General features: G+C 44.0%; 1 protein-coding gene across 1 annotated transcript in view; it reads left to right on the top strand.

The window, feature by feature from the left end:
- The window catches only part of DPYD (dihydropyrimidine dehydrogenase), a 1,420,302-nt gene that overhangs the window by 1,140,039 nt on the left and 260,857 nt on the right, over positions 1 to 19,406 (top strand). Inside the window, exon 19 of the mRNA XM_069737684.1 lies at positions 6,936 to 7,078. Coding sequence (XP_069593785.1) covers positions 6,936 to 7,078 — 143 coding nt within the window. The remainder of the gene's footprint in view (positions 1 to 6,935; positions 7,079 to 19,406) is intronic.

Consider the following 19,406-nt stretch of genomic DNA (forward strand, 5'->3'; position numbering starts at 1 on the left):
CTGGTCAAACTCTGATCCAATTTCTCGAATGTGGAGAAGATGGGAAAAAAATTGTCTATCTTCTCAATTCTGTCACCTGTGAAATATGTCGTCTTTGTGCAGTCCGGTAGTTTCCATGGAGTAATTGACTTGCATGGCCGATAATTCTAGCATGATGCGATTTTTCTTCTGACCAACTTAGTCCAAGGAAAAAAAATAGACAGTAAACAGCCCCATAGAAAAACATTGGTCCCAGTGTGATACAATATTTTGCTGCATGGCTCTCGGATCTAACATGCGGCAATGTGCACGAGTCCTAAGAGGGTTTGATTTAGAACCCTCTGATTTCTTCCAAAGTAGCTCGAGATTTACAAATTTGGGAAAGACACTGGAGGTTCTAATGGTAAATTACATTGACATATTCCAAAGTGTTCTGTTGATCTATAATAGAAAACTTTCTCAGAAATGATAGAAGACAAAGCAAAATTTAAAAGACTCAGTCATATCTAAGACAAGCCATAAACATATTTCATAAGTTTCAGCCGTCATCAACCTCGCCTGACTTCCCCCAAATATATGCATATTCGTATTGGCCAAGTGTGCATGTGTTTTCAGCATGAAAGGGTTGAAAAGCCGCTGCCAGTCACCACTGCAAAAAACAGAAGGATTGGTCATGTTAAAATCCAACTCTGCAATCCTTACCTCTCCCATGTGCAAAAAAGATGGTTGAACAACCTTGTCATAATTGCTGGGTATGATAGACAGACAGACAAAACAGACAGATATATAGATATATTGATAGATTTATAGATAGATAGATAAATAGATAGATAATAGATTGAGAGATAGATGCAAATTCCGTGCAAAAATTGGAATTTGCAAATTTGCTTGAATTTATCCAAGAAATTAGATATGCATTACATTGATTGGACAAATCAAATGTTTCTCAAATGGGTTTCTCAAAACTCCAAAGCATAATAAATACAGAGTTAAACAACATTCTAAAGTATTACCTGTTCTGGACTAGAGATGAGTGCATATGTTCGACTCCCTCCTTATTTGGAGAACTCTCCATGCATGTGTTGTGACGCGCTCCATGTATCCAGATTCCCTGTGCAGCTTCTTCAGTAAGCGCTATAGCTTGCCCAATAAAGAGGGAGCCGAAGATATTCGATCATCTCTATTCCTGACCTCCATGCAGCGCTCTGCCAAATCCTCACAGCTTTAATCTGGTCCTATATCACAGCACATCTTCCGCATTCTTCACAGGTCCCATCTGGTTGTTGGTGCCTTCAACGTTGACCAGACATCGCCATGTATTGACGTCTCCATGTGATGCATGTCATGATGTTAAGTGCCGTTACAATACATCACTAATTTCTATATCTATTTTTATGCTTATTTTTAGGTCTAACATTCTATGCTCATAATTGTATATTTTTATATGGTCAAAGCTTTATTTTTTTCTGATACAATGCACCAAATTACGTGGGTAAAAGGGGTTTTCGAGGGAATAAAAAAGTTAATCGGTTGTTGCCTCAATAATAATGAATAAATCTAATATATTTTAGTTTTGAATATTACCTGATCTCTTGATTCTGCACCTCATTTTATAATTCTGGCACCTCCACTACTGACTTTATTTCGACTCAGTAGATGGCTTCCTCCCTCTTTCTGTGTTGAGATGGACATATATCAAAGTCAAGGAGCTGACTGACTCATTTCAATAGCTAAACCAAACCCTCTTTTGTCTATGAATCAGTCTTAATGAAGAAGGACTATGGCTTAGCTAATAAAATTAGACGGGTAAGACTCTTTATATAATGGCCCTTCCAGAAAAGCAGAGTTAGTCCATTAAACAAGCGCCAATTGCTCTATACAAACTAAGCATAGGTTATTTTAGGTGTACCAGACTAACAAACATTCAAGACCCTCTGAACGATCATTTATGTGATCGTTCTGTCTGCCTAGAATATAATGTTATCAGCAGAACATCTCCTGTTCATATAGGGTGATGTGCTGCCAATAAGAATGATTTTTATGCTGGAATAAAAGCCATAGCACTCCACAGACAAGCATTTTATTATTTTGGAAGCATTCAAATAACTTTTTCAATTAGTCAACCCCTTTAAATAATAAAACTGGCATTCTAGGTCTAGCACTAGAGTGAGATTATATAATATACACCATATTGTTTCATTATGAATTGTAATATGTAAACTGTATACACCACTTAACTCATCAGCCCCTTCTAGTGGTGGCTTCGGACAGACAGAATTTATTAATTTTCTCTTCTACGTAACTGCAGAGCATCTTGAGCTCTGTATCAAAAGAATGGATCTTTCACTTGTATAAAGCTAAAGTAGGATATTAATTAGCACAGAGATCTATTTAGGTTTAAAACCTGTGGTTAAGAGTGTAAATTAATTTTTTGAGTATTTTTACATTCTAATTATATATTGCTTATGTATCATTTTTTTTAAAGTAACATTTTGAAATATTCCAGGTTCCTAGAATTACCATGCGGAATATGATTAGGTTATTAGGACGTTCGTGATAATATGCAATTGAAAAACAGGAGATGGGGAATACTCTATCTTGGTACCATGTGGAACAGATAATGATCTTCTGCAGGGTTCTAACAATTCTTATCTGTCACTCCATATTCTGCTGGAGAAAATGTCATTAACAAAAGCTGTAGGGAAGCACTTTAATAACCAGTGGTTTATTGCATAAGACAATAGCATGCCTGTAGCTAGCTGAAGATATAGCTCTTCCTATTGGCGATTACCCGAGAGACCTTTTATCTATATAGCTATAAATGAGCAGAAGTGTATTTGATTAATTTGATGTTTACATACTGTTTTTTTTCCTTTAAAACTGCCTAGATAATAACGAGTGTTCAATCATGTATTCGTACAGGCTCATAGAATTGGGAGGGCATTCTAGAAACTTGTCTCCCCTCTTCTCGCTAGGTACTTATTCCAGAACTGTAAGACCTACAGGTGTGTTTTTTCTTTAGATTTGACATGTTCGCAGATAAAAAGCACAAAATAACAATGTCTGGGTCTGCCTCCCCCGAGCCAGTATATAATGGCGGCCAATTGCCACAGCAGTCTCGGCGGCTGGCAGGCCGTCCTCAGCAGAATGTAAAGGGAGAAGTTGTGGAAGGGATTCAGGATCAGCCGGTCTCAATAAGCAGTGTCCAACCCTCAGGTGCAACAGGAAAAAGCAACAACTCACTTTTACTGGAGCCATTGATGATGATAATGATGATTACAGCTCTCCTCAGTTATTCATTACATTGAGCCACCAGCCCCTCATGGTGTGATGACCACAGCTCTTGTTTGGCAATGTGGAGCAACTCCACGCTCCCACTGCATATAGCACTATACAGTACGTGTACTAAAATTTCTCTCTTAGCCTGGACCTTGGCATCCATGGCACCTCAGATTTACAGGAAAGCACCTAAGGTTTCTTCCCACTGCTGGAAACTAAGGATTGTATTAAGACATCTCTCCTCTGATCCCTAAATGATGTCGTCTGACACTTGGGCACTTTTTGAACCGAGCAGGACACTATGTCCCATGCGGAAGCACAGATTTTGCTGGAGTCCCAACAGCAACCACAGCAAAGGCACTGGCTGGCCTCCTTGATATCCAGCACCACCCAATCCCATCGGCACAGGGTTGCTTCTTCTGGGCTCGGTAGTTCTCCTACAAGGGCTACTACCCACTAGACTGCACAATAGCCATAACACTAATTACATGTATATGTGTAAAAATGGCTGAAAAAAATGGCTTCTCACATCATCAGAGTTCACAGACATTTGTGATGCCTGTCTTTGCAGGGAGCCACAAGAACTTTGAAAAAAAAACTATAATTTCACAGAAGTTTTTTGGGAAGTTTTTTGATGCTATATGTGTCTATGGGTGTGGACGCCCAGTGGTTGTGATGTGCATTGCAGTTTGTCAAGTGATTTGCCAACAATTTGCAAAAATAGTATCATGAGTGTTAGGGCTAGCGGAACGCACAGAGTAAATAGAGGTGTTTATTGATATTGGTGCGTTCGCAGCCCGGGGTCCACCATGCAGGAGTACCTGCTGCTAGCAAACGGCAGAGCTATATGGCGGTATAGACTAACTCAGTTAATTCACTGAGTAGCCGTGAAAGGAAAGCACTGTGCCCTGTTAGACTCCACAGAGGCACAGGCTAACTGCCCAAACAGAGAGCAGTCAGTGGTCACACAAAATCCAAAGAAGAAAAGCATTACTGCAAAAAGTCGCACACCTACAATAATAAATAGCAATAAACGTAAAATACAAGCTGATTTTATTGACAGTTCAAAAGAAAACACACCACAAACAATAAAAACATAATTAAAAACATATAAGCACCATCAAAGACACTCAGGAAAAACGGACCATAGCTCAGTGTAATAAAGTGACCCAAAATTAACCCAATGGCTCATGGGGTATAGCGACAAAGTATGTATATATGAATACAAATATGAATATAAATAGCGGGACAGTGCCAAGATTAGTTTGCCAAAGCGCACACACAGTGCCAAGCAAACAAAAATAATAATAATAGATGATAGGCACAAAGAATGTCCCAGACAATGGTGAACCACGGTGAGCCAAAGGAATGCATCACTCCACCAGGTTGTATTTGTTTGGGAGGTTTTCTCTCCTGTCTATTTTTTGTGACCCAGTGATATTATCATGTATAGGTGACCCATTAGCCTTTTTTTTTTTCCTTTGGCTCACCGTGGTTCACCATTGTCTGGGACGTTCTTTGTGCCTATCATCTATTATTATTATTTTTGTTTGCTTGGCACTGTGTGTGCGCTTTGGCAAACTAATCTTGGCACTGTCCCGCTATTTATATTCATATTTGTATTCATATATACATACTTTGTCGCTATAACCCATGAGCCATTGGGTTAATTTTGGGTCACTTTATTACACTGAGCTATGGTCCGTTTTTCCTGAGTGTCTTTGATGGTGCTTATATGTTTTTAATTATGTTTTTATTGTTTGTGGTGTGTTTTCTTTTGAACTGTCAATAAAATCAGCTTGTATTTTACGTTTATTGCTGTTTATTATTGTAGGTGTGCGACTTTTTGCAGTAATGCTTTTCTTCTTTGGATTTTCAGTATAGTTTTCATTACTGTTATCGCACCCTCATGAATGTCTATATATTGTCTATATATTGTATATGGCTGTGCGCTCAAAAATCTAGTTTTGCTGTCAGTGGTCACACAAACACACAAAACTCCTCGCCGGAGGAGCCAGCATTCTAGGGGCTTATTTCAGCCGGGTCCCTGAATACACTCAGACTCAATCTCCTCGCCGGAGGAGCCAGCATTCTAGGGGCTTATTTCAGCCGGGTCCCTGAACACACATACATGTGACCACACTGGCGCAAAGCACATAACATAAGACAATACTAGTGCATGGCCGTGCGGTCATGCGCAGTTTATATAGTTGCAGCACAGGAAGCTGCTACTGAAGTTTTTGCCCTTTCAGGACCTTCCAGAAGGACCAATGGAAAGTGCTGCAGTACCTGAGCATGTTTTGCCCTTTCAGGACCTTCCAGAAGGACCAATGGAATGTACTGCAGCACCTGAGCATGTGACCGAACATGTTGCCCTCGACCTCCAATGGGAGACCTTGCCCTGGGCATGCTCAGTGTGAGTAAACAAGGACTTAGTCCCAGAGAGGCTCGCTCGCCGCAGATCAGTGCAGGGTACCATAGGAAAGCCAGAAAAGGCAGTAGTGACCCTATGCACCGAATCAGCCCCAGCGAGACGCTGGGAGCGACGTCTCCGCTGAGCAGAGCCCACTGCGGCCGATACCGAATGGGAGACCGCAGCAGACACGGATCGAGATTCCCCCTGTGCAGAAGAGGAAACTCGACTCCTAACAATGAGAGATTTGTGTCCTTACTAACATCTATGAATGGGTTACAACTATAGAGCGTTCTTTAGGACAGCCATTTTGTTTTTGAGCCTGTGTCATTAACATTGTGACGTTATAATGAACCTCTATACATGCCATTATCAACCATAATTAATAGACCATAGGCAGAGTCATTCTGGCTCATTCCTTGGTTAAGCTTTTCTTCCTTTTAGGCAATGTTTTGGGTTTATAGTCGAATCCCTTATTTAAATACTGCTGCTCAGGAAGAATGTCTTCTTTACGACACCCCCAGCACCTATCACTATGGCCACATAATAATAATTTAATAATATTACTTTTGATTTCTATAGCACCAACATATTCCGCAGAGGGGACATTTACACACAATATCAGACATTACACAATTCAGCAGATACCAAGAGGACCCTGCTCGCAAGATTATACGAGGGACCCAATTTTGAGGAAGATTTTGGTAGGGCAAAAAGGGAATAGTTAGATAGATGAGGGAAGATGAAACTCGGTCTAAGGAAAGGCATTTTCAGGGCACGCTTAAAACCGTGGATACTGGGAATTAATCGAGTTGTCTGTTGTAGTGTTCTCCAGAGAATTGGTGCAGCACATAAGAATTGTAGACTGGAGTGGGAGGTTTGGATTATTGAGGATCTTAGACTTAGGTCATTATCAAAATGGAGATCATGGGTAGGGGGTTAGACAGCAATGAGTGATGAGATATAGTGTGGTGCAGAACTGTGGAGAGCTTTGTGGGTGACAGCGTGGAGGCATCATTTCAGTGACTGGACAAAAATATGACCATGGCTGCTGCATTCAGAATGGATTTGAGGGGAGAGTTTAGTAAGGGAGTGATCAATTAATAGAAAGTTGCAATAATCCAGACAAGACTGATCCACGTGCCCACCTAACTCCATCCCCAGCTATGACCCTGCAAAGCAGAGAAATGGTGTCACAACTGTAAGTAATATGGACACAATATTATTCTTATGTTATAATGATAATATTTATTTTCTATTCTAGGCAATGCCATCAGACCAATCGCTCTCAGGGCAGTTTCTGCTATCGCTCGTGCTATTCCAGGATTTCCTATCTTAGCAACCGGTGGAATTGATTCAGCAGAGAGTGGACTGCAGTTTCTTCACAGTGGAGCTTCAGTTCTCCAGGTATGAAAAATTCTTTTGTTTATTTTAAACAATTTGGTGATGATATGAAAAAATAATGCTGAAAATGGGCTGAAACAGTGGTTCATTTAACATTTTCAAAGGATTTTGCAAGACTAGCAAAACCAGATGCAATTTTTACATCTTTATGTCCATGGGATATGTTTGGTATTTGGAGTTCAAGTGCATGATCTTCAGGGCAGAGCTGCTATACGACACACAACCTTTGAACAGATGTGACCTGTTTTGGAAGAATACTTTTCTAATAATTTAAAACCACTTATCAAGTGTATTTATGGGTTTCATTACTTCCTTCAAAAAGATAGGATCACATTTTACATCCGGCCACGGCAGGTGACTAGAACAACTGGTCAGTGTGCTGTCGAGTGATGGTCCTCTACTGCTCTGATATTGCTAACTTATCACAGGAATAGGTCTTTAAGATTGATGTAGTTGAAAGCCCAATTTATTAAAAAGGCCATCCCTAGAAGACAAAAAAACATTCTGTATTTAAAAAAACAAACTCCTAAAGGAATCGCTCCCATTGAGCTTGGTTTTAGTAAGTATTGTAAGTATATAAATATATGTATATAATATTTATATACGTAATATAGTGTGTTCGCTAGTATACTCACCTAACGGCATTTTCTCTGGATTCAGTGTTGTTCTGCTCCTCTTCTCAAGGACATCACCTCTTTAAGGTTTTGATAACCTTAACAAAGGCCATCGAACCTTCTGTACTACTAGGATATACATTTAATAATGTATTAAAATGAGAGTTGGAAAACTCATTGTATGACCTGTTGCAATAATAGAATATTTTGAAATGGTTATTTTTTCATCTGCATGCGGTTATTCAAATTGTTTGTTCCAATGCTCCAAAAACTGGCCTTTATTAGTATTCACACTCTCAGTTGTTACATTAGACCTTAGAATTGGATTAAAATACGTTGTATGCTGCGTTTAGTAATCTGATTTCTTCATCGGTTCAGTTCTGTGCCTCATTGAAGAATATAGATGAAAAAGAAATAAAAATGTGTAAATGATGCTTGGGAGGGAACTGAATAATAGTGTGCTAATAGCAACAAATAATGTTGGAAATTACAATAAAATATTTAAAAAACGTATCGCTCTAGCAGGGGTTGGATGAGAGTTCACCTGAAAGTCCTCTCATAGAGATTCAATAGAAGATGTCCCCAATGATGCATTAAACAGTGTGATGGTCACCTTTACATTTAAGGATGAACTCACATAGATACAATATCTCCAAGGGTTATCTGAAACATGGCTTGTCTCGACATTGTTTTGAAAAACATGGGAATAAAGCCCCAATACGAGTTATACCTACAGATCATGTACCAGCGGATACCCCAAATAGATTACAGTGTCTAAACAACAGAGAACTGTATTGGCCATACAAATTAGATACTATTTATCCAAAAGGTCTTAGTGAGCTAGTATATCTTTTTTGATAAGACATCCTTTAAGGTTTCTTGTCCCCTAGTGCCCCGACGGATCTCCTAAACATATATCCATTCCCCAGAAATGGAAATTTAGTATAATGATAATGGGAAGTCTTTGGTGTTCTGACTTGCCCAAAACATATGGGTTCGGATCTAGCCATTTTTTTTTTTATAAAATCTTAACATATTTTGATTATAGGTTTTATACATGGTTTTAAATAAAAAATTTACTGTTTAGAGGTTTAACCCCTTACCGGCATCGGACGTACTATACCGTCCGATGCCGGCTCCCCTGCTTTGATGCAGGGCTCCGCGGTGAGCCCGCACCAAAGCCGGGACATGTCAGCTGTTTTGAACAGCTGACATGTGCCCGTAATAGGCGCGGGCAGAATCGCGATCTGCCCACACCTATTAACTAGTTAAATGCCGCTGTCAAACGCAGACAGCGGCATTTAACTACCGCTTCCGGCCGGGCGGCCGGAAATGACGTCATCGCCGACCCCCGTCACATGATCGGGGGTCGGCGATGCTTGTGAATGGTAACCATAGAGGTCCTTATTAGACTTATTTATGTTATGAAACAAAATTATACTTATCGTTTTACTGTTCAAGACCCCCAGGATTACTGCTACTACTACTAATAATAATAATGATAATGTAAATAGAAAAATGCTTAAAGGGGTTGTCCACTACTATGACAACTACTTTCCTTACCCCATGCTCAGTCCGATAAAATATAAAAGCCTATACTTATCTCCTGTGCTGTTCCAGCAGTGTCGGCACTGGCGGTCCTGGGGCTCTTGTGTTGTTGTATGACACATGGTTTCCAGATGCCCAATCAGCACTGGCATCATTGTCCCCACCTTCGGACAAATTGAACATGAAGAGGTAGTCAGAGATCAGCTGCAGGCCAGATGTGCTTCATGTTCAGTGCGTATATGCTTTTTTATTTAATCGGTGCCAAGTGTGGGGTATGACAAGGCGATTAAGTTCTAACTAATAAATTACCTTGGACCTTCAAATATATTAGCTATAAACTAGAGATGAACAAATTGGTTTGAGCAAAATTTAAATTCACATTGAAAATTACAAAAAACATTTAATTCTATTGAATCCAAATCTTGTATGATTCTCTTTGTGTGAATTCAGCAAATAAGGCAGATGGAACGCCATTTTGCTGATTTGCAAAAGGCAGAGAATTGGTAAAATGTAAGAAGTACTTCCTGTGCTACTCATATATCCTACTGCCACAACCAAGGTCAGATTTACTACAAGGCCAACCCAGGCAATAGATTAGGCCGCAGCAGTCAGGGGGCGTTTATTCAGAAAAAATAACATTCATATATTTAAAATTTTCACTGTTATTTTGAAAAGACCGTATAATTTTTTTTTTCTTTACATCCATATTTATTAAATAAACTGAACTGCACATTTACGTAGACCATTTTTACAGCTTGGTCTGTATTGCTCAGTCACAGATAAAATGCATTTGCTATTTCTCTCTCACACACACAGCGTAAACCACATGTTAAAAGGAAATTTCAGATATGGCGTTACAATAGGGATTCCAAGTGATTCATTATGCTCATATTGCATAGGCCCATATCATGAAGAAAGAAATTCTACAAGGTATTAAGGATGACTTGAATTAATTTGATGGAACGTTTTTTGTAGGTGTTAATGTTGTGCAATTGCACAAAAGTAGTGTAGTTTTGAATCAAAATTGCAATGTGGCTCAAAAATTATTAAGATTGCATTACTGTATATACTCAGGTATAAGCCGAGTTTTTCAGTACTTTTTTTGTGCTAACCCCCCCTCGGCTTATACACGAGTCATTGTCCCAGAAAGATGGCGGGGGAGGGGGAGCGGTGGAGCAGCGGATCACAGAGGCAGGACCCGGCAGCTACCATTAAAGCCTGTGCCCACTGCTAAAGATAAATTAACATTCACTGCTCTTCCAGCACACATTCTGCTTACCTTCCCTACGCGTCCTTGCTGCATCTTGCTCCAGTGCCAGTAGCTCTTTGGCCGAGCAGTCACGTTTCCCCAGCTCATTAAGGTAATAAATATTCATCTCTCTCCACTCCCATAGGTGTGGAGTGAATATTTATTACCTTAATGAGCGGGGACACGTGATCGCTCGGCCAGAAGAGCTGCTAGCACCGGAACGAGATGCAGTGAGGGCGCGTAGGGTATGTAAATAGGATGTGTTTTTTTATAGAAACAATGAATACATGGACAGGGATGGGGAGCCATGCATACAGAGATAGGCGATAAGGAGCCATGCATACAGGGACGGGGAGCCATGCATATAAGGACAGGGATGGGGAGCCATGCATACCAGGATAGGGATGAGGGGACAATGCATACCCGACTTATGCTTGAGTCAATACGTTTTCTCAGTTTTTCGTGGCAAAATTAGGTGCCTTGGCTTATACTCGGGTCGACTTATACACAAGTATATACTGTAAGTGCTTATATGTTTCAAAAATAAAGTTACGTATTAAGTTAAAAATGATAAATCAACTGGTTCTTTTTAGGGTGGGGGTGGGCGCAGAATGATGAGCTTTGTCCTTTGTCGTAGAAATGTGTAAATCCAGCCTTGGCCACAACCTTTGTCTAGTCTTCTGACAAGCTCTCTCCGGCCTCTCCTTGCCTTCAGTGCCACTCACATGAAGTACTCTTTGGCTCTTCTGGCACACAGAGGAAGCTGCATGAAGTACCTCATGTTTATTATGCTTAGGGTTGAGCAACTTTTCTTTTTATAGGATCGGGCCGGGTTTCACGAAACCCGACTTTTTCAAAAGTCGGGTCGAGTGAAATCGGCCGATCCTATAGAAAAGTCGGGGTCGGGGTCGGCCGAAACACGAAACCCAATGCAGTGCATTGGGTTTCTAATGGTTCCCAGGGTCTGAAGGAGAGGAAACTCTCTGTTAGGGCTAGCGGAACGCACCAAATAATAAGACTGATAGTGTACGGTGCGTTCGTAGCCCGGGGTCCACCGTGCAGAGATGGAACCTGCTGCTGAGTAATGACGGACTATATGGCGGTACTCATAAGTATACTCGCGTGGGTTAAACTTCACCCAACGTGAAGGAAGCGATCCTGTTGCGTCACAGGGTCGCGGTACCGCACATAGAAGGCGAGCAAGCAGTCAGCGAACTTAACCCCAACTAGGATTGAAGTCCGATTAGACCCTTGCTGGCACAACACCGCAACAGGGTGTGTTAGGCAACTCTTATAATTAGAGCACCGAAGTGCGAACGGTGCCATGCTGGCAGGCACCACTAAGCACCCAGACGTGGGTCAGGAAGCGCACTGCTGGCGCGTGGCGCCGCACTGGCGGTCACAGCAATAGACGCTGATACGTGTGTGACACATTGAGTGATTTGTCGGTCGCTAGATAGCAGCCATACTCCATACGCGAACAGTCATACAATAGGGTAGGGGTATTTAATGAACGACTTGCACTCACAACAAACACACGTATTCAATTGTACACTAGCGCATGGCCGTGCGGTCATGCGCAGTTTATATAATTGCAGGACAGGAAGTGGCCACAGAAACTTTGCCCTTCCAAGACCTGCCAAGAGGACCAATGGAATGCGCTGCAGAGCCAGAGCACATGACCCTCGATCTCCAACGGGAGATCTTGCTCTGGGCATGCTCAGTGTGCGCAAACAAGGACTTAGTCCCAGGGAAGTCCGTTCGCCGCTGACCAGCACTGACTTTAACGGCAGGAGCTGAAGAAGCAGCAGTAACTCTCTGTACAGAGTGAGAGCGAGCAAGACACTGGGAGCGACGTCCCTGCTGAGCAGACTCCACTGCGGCTGGAGGAGAATGGGAGACCGCAGCGGAGACGGATCGAGATTCCCCCTGTGCAGCAGAGGAAACTCGACTCCTAACATTACCCCCCCTCCTAGGGCCCCCCCCTCCTTGGGCCTCGCTACGCTCGAAGGCAGCAATGAGCTGTGGGGCCCGAATGTTTTCAGCAGGCTCCCAAGACCTGTCCTCTGGACCATAACCCTTCCAATCCACCAAATAAAACTTTTTGCCGCGTACCACCTTGCACCCCAAAATAGCGTTCACCTCGTAATCGTCCGTAGACGAACCCGATGTCTCGGCAGATGACTCGGAAAACCGGGACATGTATACGGGTTTCAAGAGGGACACATGAATGGTGTCGGTGATACCCAAGCGTGGAGGAAGAGCCAGGCTGTAGACCACAGGATTAACCTGTTCGAGAACCTTGAAGGGACCCAAGTAGCGAGGAGCAAACTTAGTGGACTCAACTCGCAGCCTGATGTTACAGGCGGAGAGCCACACCAAGTCGCCAGGGGCAAAAGTCGGAGCGGGGCGCCGATGAACATCGGCGGAGGACCTCATTCTCTCCTTGGAGGCCCGAATGGCATCCTGTGTGCGATCCCAAATGTCCCGTGCCTCCACAGCCCAGTCTGCCACCCTGGGATCAGCGGAAGACACAGGCATGGGCACAGGAACACGCGGATGCTGGCCGTAATTTAAGAGGAATGGAGTCTGACCGGTAGAGTCGGCTACGGCATTGTTAAGTGCAAACTCTGCCCACGGTAGCAAGGATGCCCAGTCATCCTGTCTGGCAGAAACAAAATGTCGCAGATATGTGACCAAGGTCTGGCTGGCCCTTTCTACCAACCCATTCGTCTTGGGATGATATGCCGAAGAGAGATTTAACTCAATACTGAGTAGACGACATAGCTCCCTCCAGAATCGAGACGCAAACTGGGGACCCCGGTCACTAACAACTTTGTCTGGCATTTGTCTGGGGGCACAGACTCCAGTGAAACCGGGGCCACGGTTCACAAACTCTCGGTGGGGACAATAAGCCGAGGCTCCTCCTCCTCCTCCGCAGATGACACAACGGAGCGAGAGAGAGCGTCAGCCCGAATGTTCTTCTCCCCAGAAAGGAAATGGAGGGTGAAATGAAATCGGGAGAAGAACAAGGACCATCTGGCCTGGCGAGAATTCAACCGCTGAGCTGTCTGCAGATACACCAAATTTTTGTGATCTGTGAAGACTTGGAAGGGAAAACGTGCTACCTCCAAGAGATGTCTCCACTCCGAGAAAGCCAACTTCATGGCTAGCAACTCCCTGTCCCCGATGGAATAATTCCTCTCTGCTGGTGCGAAGGTCTTGGAGAAAAAGAAGCAAGGATGCTTCCGACCTTGAGCATCCTTTTGGAAGAGGACTGCTCCAGCACCAACAGAAGAGGCATCCACCTCCATGATAAATGGCTTATCAACATCGGGGCGATGAAGAATGGGAGCGCTAGCGAAGTGTGACTTTATAGAGATAAAAGCCTTGGAGACCTCCTCAGACCACAATTTGGGATTCGCCCCCTTCTTGGTGAGGGCAACCAAGGGAGCTACCAAAGTTGAGAAATGCGGGATGAACTGGCGATAATAATTGATGAACCCCATAAAGCGCTGCACCGCTTTAAGAGAATGGGGTTCCTGCCAGTCCATCACAGCCTGTAGTTTGGCAGGATCCATAGCCAATCCCTGGGCTGAGATGATGTAGCCTAGGAAAGGTAAGGACTCCTGCTCAAACATACACTTCTCCAACTTGGCATAGAGGGAGTTTGCCCGTAGGAGGTCGAAGACTTTGCAAACATCTCTCCGGTGGGAGTCAATATCTGGAGAGTAGATGAGAATATCATCCAGATAGACTACGACCGAGGTGGAAAGCATATCCCGGAAGATATCGTTCACAAAGTCTTGGAAAATGGCTGGGGCATTACAGAGCCCAAAGGGCATCACCAGATATTCATAGTGCCCATGCCTGGTGTTAAAAGCCGTCTTCCATTCGTCCCCCTCACGGATGCGAATCAGGTTGTAAGCACCCCGCAGATCTAATTTAGTAAATACCCTTGCTCCCCGAAGCCTATCGAACAGTTCAGATATCAAAGGCAAAGGGTATTTATTCTTAACGGTGATGGCGTTAAGACCCCTGTAGTCTATGCATGGACGCAATTTCCCACTCTTCTTCTGCACGAAGAAGAACCCTGCCCCAGCAGGTGACACTGACTTCCTGATGAACCCTCTTGCCAGATTTTCCTGGATGTACTGTGACATTGCCTCCGTCTCCGGGAGAGATAGCGGATAGACTCGACCCCGGGGAGGCTCAGCACCAGGTAAGAGGTCAATAGGACAGTCATAGGGGCGATGGGGCGGAAGGGTCTCCGCCGCCTTTTTGGAGAATACGTCTGCATACGACCAATACTGCTTGGGGAGAGAGGAAAGATCTGCGGGTACCTCAGTTGTAGCTACCTGAACGCACTCCCTCTGACACCTACCCCCACAAGATTCACCCCATCCCAGAATTCTGCCTGAGGACCACTCGATATGAGGAGAGTGGTACCGTAGCCAAGGTATTCCCAACAGGACTTCATCAATTCCCTCTGGAATGACGAGCAGGGAAATAATCTCCTGATGAGATGGCTACATGGACAGAGTAAAAGGGATGGTCTGGTGAGTTATCTGTGAGGGCAGAGTCGACCCATTCACCACTCGTACCGTTACAGGTTGAGCTAGCATAACCAGAGGTATTGCGTGGCGCTGGGCGAAGGCAGAAGACATAAAATTGCCCTCCGCCCCAGAATCCACGCAGAGCTCTACCGAGTGGGAGAATGAGCCTATAGTAATTGTCCCCTTAAAGGACAATTTAGAGGCAAACGTCGCCGTGTCTAGTGTACCTCCACCTACGACCACTAGACGCTGACGTTTCCTCGACCGCTGAGGACATTTGGTGGCTAAATGTCCAGACTGCTGGCAAACATGACAGACCCTGAGTGCACAAACGGTCCGGGACTTAGGTCCCGCTTGTGACACTTCCCTGGCCTCATGTGACTCAGGAACCAGGATCGGAGATTCCAGAGGTTTGGCGAAAGTAGGAGCCAGCCGAAACCTCTGCCTACACTGGGCTCGCTCTAACCTCCGCTCGTTAAAACGGAGGTCAATTCGAGTGGAGACTGTTATTAACTCCTCCAGTGTGGCAGGAATCTCCCTAGTGGCCAGAGCGTCCTTTACATGGTCAGCCAAGCCCCTCCAAAATATGAGGATAAGAGCTTTATCCGACCATTCCAGCTCAGATGCTAAAGTGCGGAATTGGACGGCAAAATGACTGACCAAGGACTCACCCTGAGTTAATGCCAGCAGTTGGAGCGCAGTGTCATGGGTGACTTGAGGTCCTAAAAAGACCTGTTTTAAAGTGCTCAAAAACAGAGGAGCACTCTGCACCACATGATCGCCACGCTCCCACAGCGGCATAGCCCATTCCAACGCCCTGTCCGACAATAGAGACACAATAAATCCCACCTTAGCCCGCTCTGTGGGGAAACGTGCAGCCAGAAGCTCGAGATGAATAGAGCACTGACTCACGAATCCCCTACAAAATTTGCTATCACCAGAACATTTTTCTGGCAGCGGGAGGCGAGAAAATGTCGGAACAGGGGTGGCAATGGACAAAGTTGCTGCAGCCACGCTGGCAGCCTGTACAGCAACTGCGGTAACATCCACAGCTGAAGTTGCGCTCTCGAGAGCCGCCAACCTACCCTCCAGCTGCTGTATATACCGCAGGGATTGCTGTTTGTCCGTCATCACTAGCCAGACCCTGGCGCTAGTGTAATGTTAGGGCTAGCGGAACGCACCAAATAATAAGACTGATAGTGTACGGTGCATTCGTAGCCCGGGGTCCACCATGCAGAGATGGAACCTGCTGCTGAGTAATGAATAGAAGAGGATTCTTTACTGTTAGGGCAGTGAGAATCTGGAATTGCTTGCCTGAGGAGGTGGTGATGGCGAACTCAGTCGAGGGGTTCAAGAGAGGCCTGGATGTCTTCCTGGAGCAGAACAATATTGTATCATACAATTATTAGGTTCTGTAGAAGGACGTAGATCTGGGGATTTATTATGATGGAATATAGGCTGAACTGGATGGACAAATGTCTTTTTTCGGCCTTACTAACTATGTTACTATGTTACTTTGTTAATGACGGACTATATGGCGGTACTCATAAGTATACTCGCGTGGGTTAAACTTCACCCAACGTGATGGAAGCGATCCTGTTGCGTCACAGGGTCGCGGTACCGCACATAGAAGGCGAGCAAGCAGTCAGCGAACTTAACCCCAACTAGGATTGAAGTCCGATTAGACCCTTGCTGGCACAACACCGCAACAGGGTGTGTTAGGCAACTCTTATAATTAGAGCACTGAAGTGCGAACTGTGCCGTGCTGGCAGGAACCACTAAGCACCCAGACGTGGGTCAGGAAGCGCACTGCTGGCGCGTGGCGCCGCACTGGCGGTCACAGCAATAGACACTGATACGTGTGTGACACGTTGAGTGATTTGTTGGGCGCTAGATAGCAGCCATACTCCATACGCGAACAGTCATACAATAGGGTAGGGGTATTTAATGAACGACTTGCACTCACAACAAACACACGTATTCAATTGTACACTAGCGCATGGCCGTGCGGTCATGCGCAGTTTATATAATTGCAGGACAGGAAGTGGCCACAGAAACTTTGCCCTTCCAAGACCTGCCAAGAGGACCAATGGAATGCGCTGCAGAGCCAGATCACATGACCCTCGATCTCCAACGGGAGATTTTGCTCTGGGCATGCTCAGTGTGCGCAAACAAGGACTTAGTCCCAGGGAAGTCCGCTCGCCGCTGACCAGCACTGACTTTAACGGCAGGAGCTGAAGAAGCAGCAGTAACTCTCTGTACAGAGTGAGAGCGAGCAAGACACTGGGAGCGATGTCCCTGCTGAGCAGACTCCACTGCGGCTGGAGGAGAATGGGAGACCGCAGCGGAGACGGATCGAGACTCCCCCTGTGCAGCAGAGGAAACTCGACTCCTAACACTCTCCTTCAGGCCCTGGGATCCATATTTAAGTGTAAAATAAAGAATCAAAATAAAAAATATTGATATACTTACCCTCGGACGCTCCCTGGTTCTCACCGGCAGCCTTCCTTCCTAAGAATCAGCGCCTGAAGGACCTTCGATGACGTCGCAGCTTGTGATTGGTCGCGTGAGCGGTCATATGGGCGTCATGCGACCAATCACAAGCCGCGACGTCATCTAAGGTCCTTCAGGCGCTGATTCTTAGGAAGGAAGGCTGCGGGTTAGAACCAGGGCGCGTCCGAGGATGAGTATATACCTATTAGGAATATACTCACCCTCGGACGCGCCCTCGGACGCTTCCTTCCTAAGAATTAGCTCCTGAAGGACCTTAGATGACGTCGCGGCTTGTGATTGGTCGCGTGACCGCCCATGTGACTGCTCACGCGACCAATCACAAGCTGCGATGTCATTGAAGGCCCTTCTGGCGCTCATTCTTAGGAAGGAAGGCTGCCGGTGAGAACCAGGGTGCGTCCGAGGGTGAGTATATCAATATTTATTTTTTTTTATTCTTTATTTTACACTTAAATATGAATTCCGATACCGATTCCCGATATCTTAAACATATCGGAACTCGGTATCGGAATTCCGATTCCAGATCAGAAGATCGCCGACCTCATGGCCGTCCCCACACAGGGGTCGGGTCGGGTTTCATGAAACCTGACTTTGCCAAAAGTCGGCGACTCCTGAATCTGGCCGACCCTTTTCGCTCAACCCTAATTATGTTATGTCATCTCAGGAGACCCCTGAGCATAACAAGGGACATTCCATTTGTGTAGAATAACTTCGATTAACTCATCACTTCTGCCATCCCATAACTACCGTAATATGAGTATCCTTTTTTCTTTTGTCATCATGAGCATTCGGTATCATTAATTAGACCACTCTTGACCACCAGGAGTATTAAGCCAACCTATGTAAAATGTATGATTTCGTTTATATAGAAAATTAGCAAAGTTCATGAATTAGGGAATGTTTTGGTGCCTTGGATTTGAGTACCAATGCCCTAATAATCTCCCCTTTACAAACCCACTGCATCTCATATATGATATGGTCAGAATAAGTAGCCCTTGTGAAGACTTTTGTTCCTGTATCAGACATATCCACACATTTGTGACCTCTACTTAAATCTTGCTAAACACATGCCTGAATCCTTAACACTCCCACCAGCATGAGATAAATATTTCATGATTATAATTACAGCTTTCCGTAGGTTGTTGCACAGCGATGGAGTTTAATACATACCTCTGGAGCTTATAACGAGGCAATGAGCATTGATTTTCTTAGGGTTTAATGTGACATGCAATGTATACAGTGAATATTTAACCAGGTCATTATTACTTATTTCCATAATTGCTTGATATAATATCTCCCACAAGGTGTCTTACTTGGCCTTGCTAAATGCTTGATAAAGTGTAAGCATTTGATTAAAGCATCAAGGGCAGCATGAAATGCGGCACCACCCTGCAGTAAGATATATTACTTTATCTTACTTGTGTAATTAAAAGATGCCAACGTAAGGTGCATTTCCATTGTTGTATACACACAGGTAAGACACTGTGTACAAGCTACATTTATTTTATAGAAACAACTATACAAAAGGAAATGTACTATGATGTATTTAATTTTTATTTCAATAATTATAGTTAAAAGAAATGTTTTTTATAGAATGGCACACAGCAAAAATTAACGGGAAGCAAGAAATCAGATCTTCCTTTTTTTGCACCAGTTTTTAATAAATCCATCCCAATTACCTTATTTTTAAACTACATAGTTAGTGGTTTATTTATTTTTGACAATTTCCCATGGGAGCTGCCATAGTTGTGGTTTACACTTTTTCTTGCACTGTCTGTATAAATTGTGTAGTAAGGTATTTATGTTTTTTGTCAGCTGGAGTGGTATTAGACAGTCTCTTTGATGAAAATGAG

Source organism: Ranitomeya imitator, chromosome 8 (assembly GCF_032444005.1).
Source record: "Ranitomeya imitator isolate aRanImi1 chromosome 8, aRanImi1.pri, whole genome shotgun sequence".
NCBI classification, from domain to species: Eukaryota; Metazoa; Chordata; class Amphibia; order Anura; family Dendrobatidae; genus Ranitomeya; species Ranitomeya imitator.